This window comes from Rhynchophorus ferrugineus, unplaced genomic scaffold (genome assembly GCF_030347505.1).
Source record: "Rhynchophorus ferrugineus isolate W39M unplaced genomic scaffold, kcgeb_rfMv2 rfM4, whole genome shotgun sequence".
Lineage (NCBI taxonomy): Eukaryota > Metazoa > Arthropoda > Insecta > Coleoptera > Curculionidae > Rhynchophorus > Rhynchophorus ferrugineus.
In genome coordinates, this window is record NW_027472583.1 from 52050164 (window position 1) to 52070144 (window position 19981).

The 19981-nt window shown below is 33.7% G+C and overlaps 1 protein-coding gene across 1 annotated transcript in view; it reads right to left on the reverse strand.

The window, feature by feature from the left end:
* LOC143196179 (uncharacterized) overlaps nt 1–19981 on the reverse strand; it is a 58036-nt gene that overhangs the window by 9701 nt on the left and 28354 nt on the right. Inside the window, exon 2 of the mRNA XM_076403844.1 lies at nt 16024–16224. Coding sequence (XP_076259959.1) covers nt 16024–16224 — 201 coding nt within the window. The remainder of the gene's footprint in view (nt 1–16023; nt 16225–19981) is intronic.

Below are 19981 nucleotides of genomic sequence, written 5' to 3' on the forward strand. Positions count from 1 at the left end.
TAGACCGTTTGAATGAAGAAATCGCCGAAAAACGGACGCATTTGAAGAAAAAGTAAGTACTGATTTATCAAGATAATGCATCGTGTCACAAGTCAGTGAAAACGGTAATCGTAAAAACGAACGTAAAAATCAGTGAATTGGGCTTCGAATTGCTTCCTCATCCACCGTATTCTCTAGATCTGGCCCCCAGCGACTATTTCCTGTTCTCAGATTTCAAAAGAATGCTCGCTGGGAAGAAATGTTCGTCGAATGAAGAGGTGATCGCCGAAACTGAGGCCTATTTTGAAGTAAAGGTCAAATCGTACTACAAAAATGGTATCGAAAAGTTGGAGGGTCGCTATAATCAGCGTATCACCGTTAAAGGGAATTATGTTGAATAAAAGAAACTAATTTTGGCAAAAAAATGTGTTTTACTATGGAAGGCCGGGGACTTTTCAATTGACCTGTTAACAAAGAACTTTGAGATATATGGATATGATAAAACAAACTGATTTATACGGCTGACAAAAGGGAATATATTGACGTGCGAATATTGGAATTATGAAATTTTTCACAAACGGGATGCCTGGTTCGAGGTGTGTATTGACGTTTTTTGACGGGAACCGAATTGTTCGTTCGGGATTATGTAATGTGCGTCTGTGAAATCGTTTAATGCGTATTATATCGCTTTTTCGGCAAGTTTGGAGAGAAAACTAACCAGGCTGATAAGGAATCATCTTTGTTGAACATATATGTTCTGTTTACTTGATATCTTTTTGGGCTGTCTATTTTCACCAGATGCTCAATGTAAGGCGAATGTTATATTTTGTATCAGGTCATAATTATTTTCCCATGTCATAAATATTAGAAAGTTCAGTTAAAAGATCTGATAAATTAGACCCTCTGACAATAGAACCGAAAGAAATCTACAATTAACACATCTACAACTATTAATAATATTGATTGATCATTATTGATTCTTTTTGTTCCTTTCCTTTAGGTTTTAAATAATTCACGATTATCCTTAGAGTACATCAAGAAGAGATAGATCGCTACAGAACATGTAAGAAACATTAGGCAATGCGGTACTAGTTTCCTTAATATGTTTAATGTTAGTTTAATATGTTCTTATTGTTAAATTTTATGAATTTTCCTAATTTCTTCTTGAAAATCCATTAAATTATTCCGAAAGGAACAGGATATTTATTCGACTTTAAGCTGTGTACTTTAATATGTAAATATATTTAAAATTATTATTAATAAATATTCATGTAATGTTTTTCCTCCGCTTTTAACATTTTCTTGTTTATTAATCAATAAATTAAAACAAAAAACAACATTCGAGAATAATCCTTCAAAATCTTTTCCACCGTCTATCCAGAAGGAATATAAAATTAATAATATTTACATTGTGTTGTATATCTAGGTTATTTATCTGTCTTTAAGAGTTCAGAGCTAAGGAAGTCAGTGATCCTTAACATATATAATTGTTCATAGTAAACTAAAAGAGATAAAAAAATATACTATTAGTTAATTATGGTAAAAAATCTTAAGATTGGACATCTATAGATAACATAAACTTGAAGCAAAGTAAGGGTCAGTAATTGGCTTACATTATTATTATTATTTTGTAATATTGTAAAGTATCCTTTTTACCGACGAGGGTTTATCTGGACTGGACCTACTGTTTAACGTGGGCTCCGATCCACGGTCCTCGGCATTAAGCTTACCTACCAGTGACCAACTTAGAGACCATGCCTGAAGACCTCTGGTCTTACACAGCCTGGTTACTGGTGTGACTGGGATTGTTATTCCTTGTCGGATTTTCCACTGTTGCCTAAAGATATTTATAATTACATTTTTACAATTTTCATTACAATCACACACTTAAGGTACATAAAGGCTATCGCAACAGTAGGAGGACCGACCTGCCGCCTTGACCGCTACGCCAACGAAGCCGGCATGCTTATATTATTGGGTTAAAGTCATTTGTTTATTCGCATTACATGTGTAAGGCAAGATATTATATGGTAAAACTGATTTTTAGCAGTTTTGCTTGATTCTGAGTTATAATATGTAATGGATGTTCAATAGAAAAGGGAATGAAATAGCAAAATAATATTTAAAATGTACACACCTGACATATACACAATAAATGTACTAATAAGGCATTGAACCACTAGATGCCTTTAAAATAGCTGAAATTTCTTACAGTCTGAATAGTTTCTAATAGAATATTGTCCTATTCTTGTATCAAAACATCCGTCAATTGCTTCAATGATGCTGAAGCCATCTTGAAATTAGGAAATTGATGAAAGAAAGACGAAAAGTTAGAAGAGAACTGAACCAGAAATGCTGTAGACAAAACAATATTTAATAGAGTTAGTAATCAGACAAATCAGAAGATTAAAGAATATAGAGTTTCTTCGAAAAATATGTGAAATATGTGAATAAAAAGTGAATTAAGCCAGAAAGCAGACAAAGATTACTCGGTATGGAAAGCAACTCGGAGATTGACGGAAAAAGACCAATTATTAGACTACCGCTTATTAAAAATGAACAAAATAATGAAAAAGCTGCATTATTCGCTGAACATTTAGCTAACGTATTCCAACAGAAAATAAACCATAACCATATTTCGGCTGGAGTTCCATGCTGATATCCTAGCAACAAAAGAAACAGTATTTGGAACGTTTTCCGAAGACACAGTTATCATGGCAAAAGATGTATCTCTGTTTAAGGCTGGTATCTCTGTTACAAGTAGCGCTCAACAAGATCTACAAATGGACTAGAGACTAAAAAATACAGCTTAATAGCACGAAATCGGTCCATATTAATATTGCGTTGCGGCGAAATGACAAAAATCTAATTATATCATTTGACGGATGCCCGATTCCTCAAGCAGAATCAGTCTAATACCTCGGAATGTACCTTGATAGTAGGTTAAACTGGAAACATCACGTTAGACAAAAATCAGAGCAAATTAGACTAAAAGTCAAGCAACTGTACTGATTAGTCGGAAGATACTCTCAGCTTGACTTAAAATAAAAGAGATTGGTTTATCAGTCAATCATAAAGCCAATTTGGACCTATGGGATACAAATATGGGGTTGCATTAAGACATCAAACCAACTAGTAATCCGACGTACCCAAAACAAAGTTCTACGATTAATTAGCAATGCGTATTGCTACGTAATCAACGAAGAGCTGCACGTTGATCTCGAAATCAAATGTATACACGAAATGATCCAAGATTTCGCCTTAAAACATGAAATAAGATTGCTAAATCACAGCGACGTGGAAGCAATGCAGTTTGTTTGTGTATTAATGCAAGTACAACAGCACAGTAGTAATAAATGAATTGTAAATTAAGATTGTACTAAGCATATTTAATGTAAGATATAATTAATTTTAAAAAAATGGTGTTAAAGATGGAAACTTACTTCTCACTTTCTGATCTAAATCTCCCAATAACGCTTGATTTTTGTTGAGGTCTAGCGATTGTGATGATCAGGGAAGATCTTTGATCATATTCACTTAAATCAAAACGGAACCTCCCCGGAAATGTTTGATTGTAACAAGTAGGCTATACTGTTTTTGTCCAAACAGTATTACTCAGGTGAGTGTTGAGGTTTGCTTTTATATTTGCTACTATAGATTTAAGTTGTATGTTCACAATCATTTTTAATATTTGTTGGTCGTTGGATCAGTAACTTTGGGATTAGCCCACTATTCCTCTTCGTCGATGATGTTTCACCAAGTCTTGTGCATTCTCTCATAACTGTGGATACAGTCGCTCGTGAAACAATTCAGCTGTCACAGATGCTTTCGGTAACTGACCACCAACGATTTGTACTCCTTCGAAGCCTGAGAGATGACACATTTCATAGATTGCTTGTTTTAACCATACGTATTATTTACAAGGAAACAGTGTTGCCAATATGTAACAATATCTACTATATTGCACGGCGTTCGAATTATTTTGTCCGTTTTTTGTATATATCAATTATAGTAATGATAATTATAATAATGAGAATTATGATGATGTATATGTCAATTCTTCTTTTTATTTTATTTTTTTTTGTCGTTGAATAAATATGGTTAAATCTAATTCATAGATATTCATATAATCTAATCACTACATAGTATAAAACAAAGTCGCCTTTTCTGTCCCTATATCCCTATGTGCGCTTAAATCTTTAAAACTACGCAAATGATTTTGATGCGGTTTTTTTCAATAGATAGAGTGATTCAAGAGGAAGGTTTATATGTATAATACATGCATCATATACTAAGGCAACATTGCTAATTTTAGAGGTTTCTAACGTGATGTCGTAAATTAACCTATTTTTTTAGGCTTATTTAGCAATTAGCAAAAACGCTGCCTAACCCTACGAGTTAGATCAAATTAATGTACTACAGTATTGTACACCATAAAAAGGTCTACAAAAAAGTCCGCGATGGTATATGTTTATCTTTTAGGGATAACCCACATTAACCATTTTTATTGTTTACTTTTTACGTGAGAAAATGGCTTTTTTACGAAGCTATTTTAAGCAATACGGCATTAATCCTTATCGAATTAAGTACCTTAAATACAGTGTGCAATTAATATAGATCAATATGGTTCCTTACAGCATGTAAATTAAACAAATATTTTCGGAGATATTACAAATTTAAAATTTGCGTTTAAAAATGTGTAATGTAATAAAAATTGTATGAATTTAGATATTCCAAAGATAGCAGGAAATCTTCATCGTAAGTATAGGGGAAGAGGAATTGTTTTACTCCAAATTTAATGCGTGCAGGCCAAGGGCAGTAATGAATGAACCAAAAATACTGGATCGATTTTAATCATGTTTTCATTGAGTGACATAGGCATATATATTTTATGCCCGTGCAAAGTCGGAGCGGGCCGCTATGTTTTTATATACAACGTTCATATTTTTTCTGTAGTGTATTTAATTTAGTATCAGCCTTGCACCCGTGCGAAGCCGGGGCGGGTCGCTAGTACAATTATATAAATATAATTATTAAAATATATTAGGTATTACAAAATTTAGTCTTTGGGGTACTAAATTTTATTTTGATGTCAAGGAATGTGAGATTTTACCCCGCTTGCTGCGTTAGCATTGCTCGCATTTACATTTTTTGACATTACTCTTGTATCAAGTTGTATACTTTTCCTTATGTGAATATATCAAAAAGTGAGTCAGTTCTTCTAAAGGCGAAGTATTTTTTTGCCAGGAAGATAGCGAAACTTAATATTTTCGATGGACAGTGCTTTTTTTATAATGATACTGTGGAATTTTATTTGTTCTTCTAACGTTATTTGTATAAGTGCAATGAAAATAATTGGAAAGTCTACATTATTACTTCAGATATATGTTTTTCCAATAAAAATTGTACGCTATATGTGTTACGACGTTGAACAATAACGTAACATATTTGCGTGGATAGTTGGGCGTTTGGATTCAATCCATCAATCATGTCAATTTTAAAAGCATTAGTTAAGCTAATTGGGTTTTTAGGAATCATTTGATTAATTTCTAGACGTTAAAACTTTACAGTTAGTAAAAAGGTAGGTATATTTTGAATTTTATTTCAATTCATCCAGTCATATAACTTTTACGCTGCGTAGAAGAACATGTCCACCAATCTATATCAATAATTATCAGTTCCCGCAAGCAGATGATCCTAAATATCTTAGTATGCACCTAGATCGACGCCTAGTCTAACTTGGAAGAAGCACATACTCGCTAAACGGAAACAACTTGGACTTAAACTCTGCCAAAGGTTTTGGCTTATCGGGCGCGATTGCAAGTTATCATTAGATAACAAGATATTATTGTATAAACCTATACTCAAGCCTATTTAGTTATATGAAATTCAACTATAGGGAACTGATATAAAGTCTAATATATCTATCATACAATGGTTCCAAAATAAAGTGTGCATGCCATTGTCGATGCTCCGTACTATGTTTCAAATGAAGTGGCATAATGCGATACTCCTCTAGAGCCAATAACGAGTGTAATTCAATATGTTTCTGTGAAATACTTCGAAAGAGTGGCAGCGCATGCATCCGAATGTACTTGCTAAGTAGCGAAATATGTGAAGTGACAGTGAAATGCGTAGACTAGAACGTCTAACACCATCCGATCTGAGTACTGGACACATATAGACTTTAGAATAAGCTTTAAAATAAGACTAATTCATCAAAATATTATTTTGTACCGGAGATCACTTAATGAAGTGATTTTCTACATGCCATGTATATATAATATAAACATAACAAATACTTATTACCCTCTGGACAGATTGTGGAACTATTAAGAGTAATAAAAAGAAGATCTTCATACCATGAGTTCCTTATCATGAGATTATTGCTTGAGACTAATTTCAAATATATTTCTGTAGCAATGTTCAATACAGTTTTTATTAGATCCGAGTAAAAATAATAATTTGATATTTTAAATTTAGAGGATAATAGAACTGCTATTGCGTATTGTTTTTGAAATTCCTATTTCTGACAGCACTGAACACGTTATTTTAATGGAACAGTATAAAAAATAAATAAACGGGCATTGTAATCTAAAAAGCTGTACATTTTTAAGTAAGGTAGCTTTGTAATGTTCATTTCATTATAACAGCTTGTTCTCAGTTTTATATTTATTACTGATGTAATAAGTAAATTATAAAAATTTCAGTTTTTAGAAAATATTTAAAATAGAAAAAAGGTGATCTCCCTGGCAAGAATGTTTGTGGTTTCTTTAGTGATCACAATATTTTTTTTATTATCTCTCTTATCTTATATAACGTCAACAATCTGCTCGTGGGCAATATAAGTATTATTATGTGATTTCCGTTATATAATATAATTATTCTGACATAGAAAAGGTAGAAAATCACTTCAGTAAGTCATCTGCTGTAGAATTTATAATCTAAATCTTATTCTAACTTATTTTAATGTCTATCCTAACTTATTCTAAAGACTATTCTAACTTATTCTAGAGATTATTATATCTGACTGTATTTGTCTATTAATTCGTAGTTCGTATGGTAGTTTGCGTTTGAGCCTATGCACTACACTGTCATCGGGCACATTTAACTATTTGACAAGTGCATTGGGATGCACTGATAGTCTTTCAGAGTACTTCGCACTTCCTTCGAATCACACTCGTTTTGGGTTCTAACGGGACATCGCGTTGAATTAGTTTGTTGGACACGTAATATGGGGCATCGACGATGACTCGCAACAAAGAACAGTTTATTCTGGAACCTTTGGAGGATATCTATGCTAGATTTGCTAGTAGTGCCCCACAGTTCAATACCATAGGTCCAAATGGGCCTAAGAATTGACTGATACAGCAACATTTTGTTATATTATGATAATTTAGATGCACGCCCTATTAACCAATATATTTGGTTTAGTTTAAGTCCAAACCGTATGCGTTTTGTCACTATATATTTTTTCAATGTCAAACGTCGATAAAAATGCATTCCCAGGTATTTAATGTTGTCTGCTTGCGAAAGTTCATGATTATTCAATTTTACTGAGGGACATGTTCATCTACAATGGGTGAATGTCACAGGGGTAGATTTTGTCTCATTTGTTTAGTTACTCCATGTTTTCAACCACGATTCGATTTTGTTAAGATGAAGTTGGAGGTTTCTTGTGGCTGATATTGGATCCTCGTGTGATGATAAAACCGCTGTATCGTCAGCACATGTTGCAACAGTAGTGTTTCAATAGAGGTCGGTAGATCAGGTGTATACAATAGATATAACAATGGGCCAAGAACACTGTCCTGCGGAACACCCGAATATATATATATATATATATATATATATATATATATATATATATATATATATATATATATAGATCATATATATATAGATCAGTGATTCGTCGCCCTGTTTGACAATAAAATATCTGGCTGTAAGGTATAATTTCAGCAGTTGAATATGCGTATGGGACAAAAACTTTTCAATATAACATGCAGTCCAGTGTGCCACACCTTGTCGAAGGCCTGATATCGAGAAATGCAGCGGAGCAATATTTTTTATCGTTTAACTTTGTGTTAATTTGATTGACTAATCTATGTATATTTTTTATTGTTGGACTGGAATAATATTTATCTCTTCTGCGATTATTATGAGTCCCTTAATATATAGATCATAGGTAATAGGCTTATATGACAATAAGAGAACACGTCTTCTGATTTTTTTCCAGGTTGAAGAATCATATCAAGGAATAGACTCTTAAAACCATATAATAGTATTAAGGGATACTTTTTATTCCAATTTGTCTATAGCCATAGGTATTTCAAATACTGGAGACATGCAGTTCTTTGAGGGATGTAGCGCATACTTTTATAGATTGTTAGGTAATATAGGATTTAAATGGAGTAAAGGTAACCTACGACGAGGTCCAATGGAACTTCCAGACATTGTTTTTAAAATAATATAATTTTTAAAAGCATATAATAAAATCAAGGGAGACTTATATTTAGATGAGACATGAATAATTCAGAAGGAGATCAATATACCCAATGGTCACTCATGGCAAGATTATAATAAAAATAGTGTTATGACAACCAAAGTTGATGGAAAAAGTAAACGCTGAAATAAAAATTGATTAGATATTATTATTCATAACATTTATTAATAATTTATTGTAGATATGTTGTTTTTCATGCTACAAATAGGAATGGTTAATAACACTTTCGGTTTGGATGAACTCGATCAAGCACATTGAAGAAGATATTGACAAATGATGGAATTGTGGACAAATGTTAGATAGATTGGAAATTAATAGCTCAGTTATTCACTTGAATGAAACTTTCTGAATATGGTATTATGATTAAATGCTGAAAATTTCCAAGACATGGTAATGATAACTATGATAAATGTGGGAATTTTTATCGTGTAGTGTGAAAGTTTTATGTGTACGAATATGTGCGTAATTGTTCACAATATACATGAGCATTCAGTTAAAATGTGTGAGGAGAGAAATAATTCTAACTGTTTTGCGAATATGGAAAATGCATTAGGGAGAATGCAGTGATTAAATCTAGTTTTATCAAGAAAGATGTATACAGGGAGTAACAGGAGAAATAGAGTGATATCAAAATGTAAATATGGTTTCTAATGAAAGTAAAACATATTACTTGGACATATATACATACATTAATTAGGTAGGTTAGGCCAGAGGATACCACTACATAAAAAACGCACTTGGAACTCTAGCACATAGGTGGTATGGAACAAAAATCAATGCAAATATAATAAAGCACAACCCTAACCTACAAACTGTTATAACTGTATAATTAATTATAGTTTTAATCCTTTGATAATATATGCATTTGGTGTACTGTATTGTTAAAATGAATTATATTTTATAGCATTATTTTTTAATTTAATATTATAATTTTGTATTTTTAACAAATTTATTTATTTTAATTATTCTATTTATATTAGAATTTTGTTATATATCAAAGCCAAAATGAATTAAAACTCAGAGTCGATGCGACAACATTGCGACGTTTTGGCGTCATCAGTTTTGATGACGTGAGTTCACTGCTATTTTGAATTGACTATACGATGGGTTTATTCATTAATACAATCAAACGTTTTTATCGTTACATTTTTCTAGAACAGTATAATAATTCTCGAGTTTCAACGTTCGTATCCAGGAAACACCCAACAACATATGAGTCTACTCCCATAAATCTGTTAAATTTATTTTTTATCTCTTGTTTTTTTCGAAACAGTCAAACCCGACCCGTACTACCAAACAATACGCACGGTGTAATGTCTCAAAACATTAACGAAAATAACTCAAAAACTATCTTAAGAATGTCGATGGTGACCGACCGACTGTTGCCAACTTTTTGGGTTTTTTCTCGGATTTGTTTTTGTCGAGGCCACGTTTCAATTTGTCCGCTTATCTGAATATTTACGAATATCTCTCGCGCGACAAACGAAAATGTATCCCGTTCACCGAGGATTATTCATTGTTCTTTGATCTGTTTCGATTTGGAGGGGGATGAAAGACCGAGTGGCCGTAATAAATCGCATCGAAAGGAAATCGTCCGATGATTCCTTAAGAAAAACTTTCAATTTCTTGATTGAAAATCAGTGGTAATAAGTATATCCGGTGCTCTTAATCTGGATTTTATTAATATTTTTCAGTAGTTCTGCCACGTGTGTTATGTTTTGTGTATGTCATCGAGAGGAAGGCCGCCAACACTTGTCTCTTTTTTCGTGTGTGAGCCTAGCTGGGTATTGTTTTTTTATATTTTAAAGTCTTCTTTTGCCAACGAGGGTTTTTTCTGGACTGGACCTACAGATTAACGTGGCCTCCGAACCACGGTCCTCGGCATTAACCCTACCGACTGTCTAGTGACCAATTTAGAAATCACCCCAGAAAACATCCGGTCTTACCCAGTCTGGTTACTGGCGTGATTGGGATCATTTTCTTTGTCGGATTTTGCACTCTTTCCAAAAGACAATTACAAATGTTAAACAATCATAAACATAAATTTACGACCACGCCACAGCAGGATTCGAACTCGCGACTATGCCAACAGTAGGAAGACCGCCCTGTCGCCTTTACCACTGCGCCAACCAAGCCGGCAATTTGATTTATTTATTTATTTATTTTTTGATTTATTTATTATTATAATTTCAGTCACTTCAACACTATTGTATCATTTATTGATAATAATGTGTAACAGGTGTACCGGAAAGTCATTATATAGTTTTTCTGCTATTTCATTCAATTTCAATTTACGGTCATTCAAAATAATTTTGTGGATTTTTTAAATGTTTTCGTCGGTAACAACCTCTTTTGGGCCTCTTCGGTGCTCATTTCACCACGTTTAAACTTAGCACACCAATCCTTGATGGTTGATTTTGAAACACTATCTGCCCTAAAATTTATTATAACGGCTCGTTGTTGAGGTCTTGACCAGAGAAGATGTTTTATGATGTTCTGATGCTTTTAAAATTAAGAGTGAAACTTTTTCTTCTTTTTGATAAATCTGATTGAAAATGCCCACAAAGAAATAGTCAGAAATAGATTACTTCTCTATTGAATATCTTCGAAGGAATAAGGTAAAGAGAGCCCGTTCTTACCAGGAAAATGCATTACTGGTAATAACGGGATTGTATTGTATTGTAGCGAATTGAGGCATGTCGAATTTTACATCGTGGAATAACGGTCTACAAAATACCCAGAAATATAATCCCAGATGTTGAACACGGGCGGGGTGCCAATTGGAACCAGACACCGAATAGCTGGCGGCAACCCCGAGACGTTTATCTGGGATATTACTGAAGGGTATTTCGGTCATTCAGTGCTCAACCCTCGTTCGGTTAAGACGTGCCACCATCGACTGCCCAAGCCTCGTCAACAGGTAACTCCGCTGCCATCCTTTTCTATCTTTGTATTTTTCTCATTTTTTATATTGTCAATAAATAACGGTCACATCATGTAAACACCACTGTTTCATTTCGATTTACCTCCATTCACCGAGCCTCATCATTTTTACCCTAAAGTGGTGACCCCGACGTGATCTTTCGCAAAATTGGGTTTGGACTCGTGAATGGAGGGTACGTAGAAAATGATGTATTTTACGTGACCGTTATATATTTTTTGTTTCAAAATTTTAAATATTTTTAATTCAATTTGTTTTCAATTTTACCTTCAAGGCTCATTTTCATTTTATTCCGATTAATTTCATTATTTCCAATTCATTTTTAAATTTTTTTTGTCAAAATTTTTATTTCACAATCTTTTGAATATTTTTCTAGCACTGCTTAATCATCAGCGTATCGGCTAAACATTTCTTTTGGCGCTATGTTTAAATCATAATGTCTTCCTTCGCTCGCCGTCTCCGTCATAATGGCAGATATTTTGATTTGAAAGGCTTTGGGCAGCTTCGGTCGGATACCGTCGTTATTTGTTTTTTCTGAATTAACCTAACGTATGTGACTACGGATTAGTCACAGAGCAGCTCCAGAAGCTAGGTACCGATTGCAGTCACCGTAGACTCGTTTGTCTTCGCCGAAGTACCAGAATTGCTAACGTCTCGTCGTCGAAGAAAATAAGCTACCACGTCGTCGAACAATCGATCCTCCCACAGCGTCGATTAGGGGAGCCCTGTCCGAACAATAGCTTGTTTTCAACGTCGTCGATGGACCACATTCAAGTGCCAAAGCGACGATGATGCAACGGTATCTGTAGGACCGGAAGATATCAACAGCCGTACCAGATCGCAACCGTACCAACCACAACCGTTTCGAACTATCATATTTTTTCAAAGCCCATTTTACACAGCACATTTTGTTTGGTATATGTTTTTTTTTTGTATTTGATATTTTTTGCAAACATTTTTGTATTTTTGTTGAAGTAATTTTATGTAAAATTCTGGCAGGGGAGTATTGTAGCGAATTGAGGCATGTCGAATTTTACATCGTGGAATAACGGTCTACAAAATACCCAGAAATATAATCCCAGATGTTGAACACGGGCGGGGTGCCAATTGGAACCAGACACCGAATAGCTGGCGGCAACCCCGAGACGTTTATCTGGGATATTACTGAAGGGTATTTCGGTCATTCAGTGCTCAACCCTCGTTCGGTTAAGACGTGCCACCATCGACTGCCCAAGCCTCGTCAACAGGTAACTCCGCTGCCATCCTTTTTATCTTTGTATTTTTCTCATTTTTTATATTGTCAATAAATAACGGTCACATCATGTAAACACCACTGTTTCATTTCGATTTACCTCCATTCACCGAGCCTCATCATTTTTACCCTAAAGTATTAATACTATTAAATATTAAACTATTGCGGTTTTTGTTAGAAATATTTTTATTGTATCGAAGCTGCAATGAATATTAGTGTGGCCACTGTAACACTTTGAGCTCTATTGAAGATTAAATGTGTAAAATCTATAAAAACGATGAGTAGTTTTTGCAATATAAATATAATTTAATACAATTATTTCAGAGATAACTGTTAGTACGGAAAGTATCCATATAAAACTTAGGGATATGGAACTGTTTGAAGGATATAAGTCATCACTTGAAACACTGTTAGGAAACATAGGACATAGTATAAGGATAACCCACGAAGTGGTCCAAAGCAACTTCCAGATATTGTTTTTAAAAGAATACAATTTTTAAAAGTATATAATAAAATTAAAAGAGAACTGTTATTTCAATTTGTGTACAGACATAGGTATTTCAAAATGGAATATTAGGAAACCCTTGGCAAGACGTTAATTAAAATAGTGCGAAGAAAACAAACAAAAGCTTTTGGTTGGTAGGGGCTGTAATAAGAATTGGATTGCACAACATAGGTTAACTTTTGAAGATATGTTAAAGAGTGAAGTATTTCAAATTGTCACATGGTAAATATAAACGAAATGTTTAATTGTGTTAATTGTATTAATTTACTTAGAAATAGGCCTGAAAAACATACACAGTTGATATACAGACCGGATGGCTACAGTATAACATCTTCCTCACTATCATTGCATATTCAATCAAATCGAATTCTAATGGGATGTGCTAAAGAGTTATTACAGTAGATATACAGGTCGTGAAAGACAACACCCTTCGGTTTGGATGGACTCCATCAGACATAAATAAGAATAAATTTATAAACGGTGGAATTGTGAACCAATGTTAGATTGAAAATTAACAGCTTAGTTATTGACTTGAATGTGACAGTGAGTGAATGAAACTTTCTGGATCTGGGATTTTGATTCAATGCTGACAATACCAAGACAGGGTGATGAGAGTGGAAACAACTGTAGGTGAATATTTAATTAATATACAATAAGCGTAGGAAATTGAATTGTAGAGTGTGAACGATTTTTAGAAATGTGTGTAATTATTCAGAATTATACATAAACATTAGGTTAGAATGTATGAGGAAAGGATGAAAACTATCTGTTTTGTAGATATGACAAACGAATTAGGAAGAATACAGATTTTAGAGAGTTCAGGAGAAATCTAATTTTATCAAGAAAAATGTATACAGGTAGTAACAGAAGAGACTCAGGAAATATATAGTGTTATCAGAATGTTTTGACAATAAAACGCAGCAACGAAGGAAACAAGAACTAAACATAAAAACGTAAATATGTTCTCTAATGAAAATAAAATACATTTCTGCGATGTACAATTATTAATTAGATGAATTAAGTCTAAAGGGGACACCATAGGTGGTTTAGAAAATAGTTCAATGTAAATATAATAAAATAACTGTAATCTACAAACTATTGTAGCTGTTTAATTAATTGTAGTTTAAGTTCTTCGATAATATATGCATTAGATTTACTATAATGTTAAAATATTTTATATTTGATAACATTTTTGATTCATTATTTTATATATATTAGAATGTTATATATCGAAGCTGAAATAATTTCAAATGCGTAAAATGTCAATGTTAAATGCGGCAACATTGTACCGTTTTGACGTCATATATTGAGATAACGTGGTTCACTGTTACATTGGATAGACTATATTTTAGGTATTTATATTTTTCTGTCTATTCCATATACATTGGAAATGGTCCTATTTAACTTCGCCATGGATTTTGGTCAGTTACATATCAGCATGCTAACGGCAGATAATTTGTGGAACCTTTCCTATATATCAGCGAAACCTAAATTGTGTCAATTAATTGAATAGATTTATAATAACGTGTAAAATAATAATAAATCAATATTTTTAGTTCTACGTTAGTTTAACTGTGAAATATGTCTAGTTAACAGGTCAATTGAAAAGTCCCCGGCCTGACACATGGATGGCACTTCTAGAATTAAATCCATATGTTTTTTAGTTAGCCCTAACCCTGAAAAGATGCTTGTATAAATTTGACAGCTGCCGGATTATTAGTTTGTAAATTATAGCATTTTGAGCGAAGCAACTTTTGTTATTGTGAAAAAAATGGATAAAAAGGAATTTCGCGTGTTGATAAAATATTGCTTATTGAAGGGAAAAAATATAGTTGAAGCACAAACTTGGCTTGATGCCGAGTTTTCGGACACTCTTCCAGGAAAATCAACCATCAAGGATTGGTATGCTAAGTTTAGACGTGATGAAATGAGCATCGAAGACGGTGAATACAGTGGATGCTCAAAAGAAGTTTTTACCGACGAAAACATTAAAATGATTTTGAATGACCGTAAATTGAAACTGAATGAAATAGCAGATAGTGTAGAGATATCAACTGAATGTATACATCATATCATTCACGAATATGTGCGTATGAGAAAACTGAACAACAACGAGTTGATGATTCGGGGCAGTGTTCGAAGTCGATATGTGACAATGGATGAAACATGGCTTCATTATTTCACTCCGAAGTCCAATCGACAGTTATCCGAGTGGACTGCACACGATGGACCCGCTCCAAAGCGTGAGAAAACGCAACAGTCGGCTGGCAAGGTTATGGCGTCTGTATTTTGGGATGCGCATGGAATAATTTTCATTGACTACCATGAAAAGGAAGGACCATCAACAGCGACAATTACATAACGTTATTGGACCGTTTGAAGGACGAAATCGCCGAAAAACGACCGCATTTCGCGAAAAGCGGCAAGAAAAGAAAGTGCTGCTTCACTAAGACAATGCACCGTGTCAAAATCCATGAATTGGGCTCCGAATTGCTTCCTCATCCACCGTATTCTTCAGATCTGGCCCCCATCGACTATTTTCTGTTCTCATATCTTAAAAGAAAGCTCGCCGAGAAGAAATTTTCGTCGAATGAAGAGATGATCGACGAAACGGAGGCCTATTTTGAAGCAAATGACAAATCGTACTACAAAAATGGTATCGAAAAGTTGGAGGGTCGCTATAATCAGTGTATCACCCTTGAAGGGAATTATGTTGAATAAAAAAACTAATTTTGCCAAAAAAACGTGTTTTACTATGGTAGGCCGCGGACTTTTTAATTGACCTGTTATAAATTACAACAGGTGTAGAATCATGTTTTGACATGAAAGTGAAAACTTACCGTTATCCGTATCTGGATCATCGTATGGGCATGACCTGAAGATATACCGCTTGCACAAGTTCCTGATGCCTGGCGCTGAGAAACAACAAAACAGTATGATGATGGACAACACCGCGATCATCACCAGCAACGTGGCGATGCCTTGGTTCGGGTTCTGGAGGGGTGTGCTTTTGTTTGGGGACGGATGGGCAGTCTGAACTTCTGCAAAAGAAACGCAGAAAAGATACATGTTAAATGACGTCAACTGGTGATGGTATAGGGGGCAGCATCGTCCATGCCAATATCCGATCGTTCATGGGGCTTGTTAAGTCGGCTTAACTGACCTGGGCCAGCGCTACGTGCGGGCAGATCTAAATATAACACACTTTATAGTCTCAACGCGTACCGAGTTTATTTTCGAAGACGATTATGGATCGTCGTTTCTTTTCGATATTCCCACTACATAAACGCTGGCTATGGTCTTTTGTTTTCTGTCTGTTCGGAGATAATAATATATCGATAAACGAGAAATAATTTATTATTTCTATATAAATGTAGTATTCTCAGAATATGATATATACGTTTTGATTTATCTATAGATGGAACAGTTTTATCTTATTTTAACGACTTTATATCAATAATAAGAAGTGGGGTTGGAGTGAAACGTCTAGAGACAGGGATTTGGTTTTTGTCGGAATAGACTTATTTTATATATTTTATATTTATATATATAGTTTTTTCTTAAAACACATGACCATTCAAGAGATGTACCATTCAAATAAATCATAAATCGTTATATATATATATATATATATATATATATATATATATATATATATATATATATATATATATATATATATATATGGTATATATAGAATTCCGTTCTGGTACGGTAGTTCTGATATGGTAGTTCGATATTTTCTGTTAATCTGTTAATTTTGGGTCATTAGTGTTTTTTAAAAAGTTTTGAACGATAATGTAAAGGAGGCGAGATTTTCGCTTCTTTTCAATTATAGAATTTGTCTCCTTCGCGAATACTTAGCAACGGAAATAATTACTATGAATGGTAATATTTTTGATATTTTAACAGGCCTAGGAGACGTTAGAAATTCATAAGAGTTCATTTCTGAAGACGCGATGCCTCAGACTCACTATCCTTTTCTTATTCAATTAATTTTACTGTGGTTTGTGCCGTCCAATCTGAGTTTCATCAAATAGTGAGTTTTTGATTCCCATTTATTATTTTCTATTTATTAGTCTTCATTTACTATATTTTATTTATTATTTCCCATTTATTATTTTACATCTGTTATTGTCTATATATTATTTTCTATTTGTTATTATATTATATTCATTATCTTCTACTAATTTTTTACTTATCCATTTACCATAACCTATATTATATTATTTTACCCTTTTTTATTATTTCTTCGAATCGTTTATTCTCTATAATTCTTAAATTATGGGAAAGTTTTACACTCTACAGAGATAATAGTTTTATGGTTTCAACTGTAAATATAAATTATAACTATTTTATAAATCAGAAACTAACGCCAAAGTGGCTAGAGTTACTGATGTGTAGTTATGATCTATGGATAACTTGAAGTATACATAAACGCCACCTAATTTTTTTTTGAGAATTTAGCTTAATCTAGCGTTACTTCCCTTGATCTCTTGCCCGTCATTATTGTTAGAGTTAGGACATAAGCTGGTACGTCGTGCATTACTTTCCCTTCGTACCGTGGGCACATATTTCATACAAGCATAGTTTATCATTGCTATCAATTATCGCTATTATCCTTATTATCCATTATAAGTTGTTTGTTGGCTATATATATCGGTTATATGTGGTTTATTGACTATATGCAGCATACATAAATGCCACCAAATGTTTGCATCTGGCTTTTTCCCTTGTACGTATTGCACGTTCATCATAATCGGAGTTAGGAGAAGTGAGTGCACAATAGCAACAGATTTGCTTATTTATTGATTTACACATTTGCATATCTACTTATTCATATATTGAACAATTTAGCTTTATCCTAGTGAGTACTACTAACTCTAGTGGCAGGCGTCTTGACTGGAAATAATATAATTTTTAAGAGTCTCTTGTATGTTGTTGACGTAGTAGATAGCCGCATGTTATTGTAATCACCGTTGTAATACCCTGTATATTGTTGATAGTGACCATTATAATGTTTTGCTGAATATTCGTATTTTATTTACCAAAAAATAAAAGTATTTCTTACAAATCAGAAGTGGGATTATACGCAAAATACGCTCAGAATGGTTGTGCGCTTCTACATTGAGCCCTGAAAGAAGAAGCTGTTCAAAGAAGATGACTATTATAGTATTAATTGAAAAATGGCGTTTAAAGAAGTGCAGATATTGTAAAGTCTTTACTAAGATATGGCGAGTACAGTGAATTTGGCAAGCAGTGAAACCAGAGTTACAGAATCATGTTTGTGTTCGACGATATAATAGACAAAATCGACGATATAGATATGAGAAAATAGTGAATATATTGTATTTAGACGATAGATGACTTCAAATGGGATTTTAAAATCAAATGAGAATATATTACTTATCAGTGAAATAGAAATGACATTGCGATGAGAGCAGAAAATTTACCTTTGTCGTGTGTTCAGATGACGAGTATTGAAGCTACAGAGGCATGTTAAAATTGATGCAGAAGTGACGGATTTGAACTGGAATATTAAGACTAAAGATGATGAAGTTCGGTGTTTTAATTGACAATTCCCGTCGTCTGTCAGAGACAGTTTAAACTGAAAACCAGCCTAATTACAAACGAACCGATTGTTTATAGAAGTCATATTAATTACTCGTGATTGAAAAATAATATATAGTGGAATAACTGATAAGCTGTGGTCCTAGGAATTTGTATATGTGATCGCCGTGTTATTTGCCGAATAGAAAACTGATGACTTATAATGTCGTGGATTTTCGTAGCTTGTTTAAAGAAAGAACAAACCGATTGCTTGTGACTTGGATTTGTTGGAGTAAAAAAGAAATAAAATGTACATTTATTCTACTTCATTTGTCTTCTGAGTTTGGTTAAATATTTGTGAACGAGGATTTGCCACATGTTGAAGACGACTTTTATTCAACACGACTTATACTATGACATTTTAAGAATAATATTATGTAGTATATAAAATCTTGTCTGGTGGTTCAACGACTAGAAAGACAACGACTAAACAGGTTAATCTGATACAGAACGGTGTGATTTATGTGATTTAGCTGATTGTGATAACTACGTCTAGTGGTTAAGAATATACATAAAGATAATTTGACATTCAATATCAGCAAGTGTCTTAGCTGAGGTGTTTGATTGAAGTTATATGATTAAGGTGCGAAGAATAAGGAAAGAACGTGAATACTGTGAAGTGATATTTTGTATGATTCGTGATCATACAGGACAATCAAAACTATGGGAGGTGCAGGGACAGCCGCGACAGCTACGAGATGGTGAGACTTGGTGAAAACATGAGATGGAGAGACTTAGTAAATATTATCCGAATTTTTGTGCATTTAACAGGCCAATTGAAAAGTCCTCGGCCTACCATAGTAAAACAAACTTTTGGCAAAATTAGTTTTTTTTATTCACCATAATTTCCTTCAAGGGTGATACACTGATAGCGCCCTCCAACATTTCGATACTATTTTTGTAGTACGATTTGTCCTTTGCTTCAAAATAGGCCTCAGTTTGGGCGATCACCTCTTCATTCGACGAAAACTTCTTCTCAGCGAGCTTTCTTCTGATACCTGAGAAAAGGAAATAGTCGTTGGGGGCCAGATCTGGAGAATACGGCGGATAGATGGATTTTTGCTATCGTTTTCACTGACTTGTGATACGGTGCATTGTCTTGGTGAAGCAGAACTTTCTTTTTCTTCAAATGCGGCCGTTTTTCAGCGATTTCGTCCTTCAAACGGTCCAATAACGCTATGTAATAGT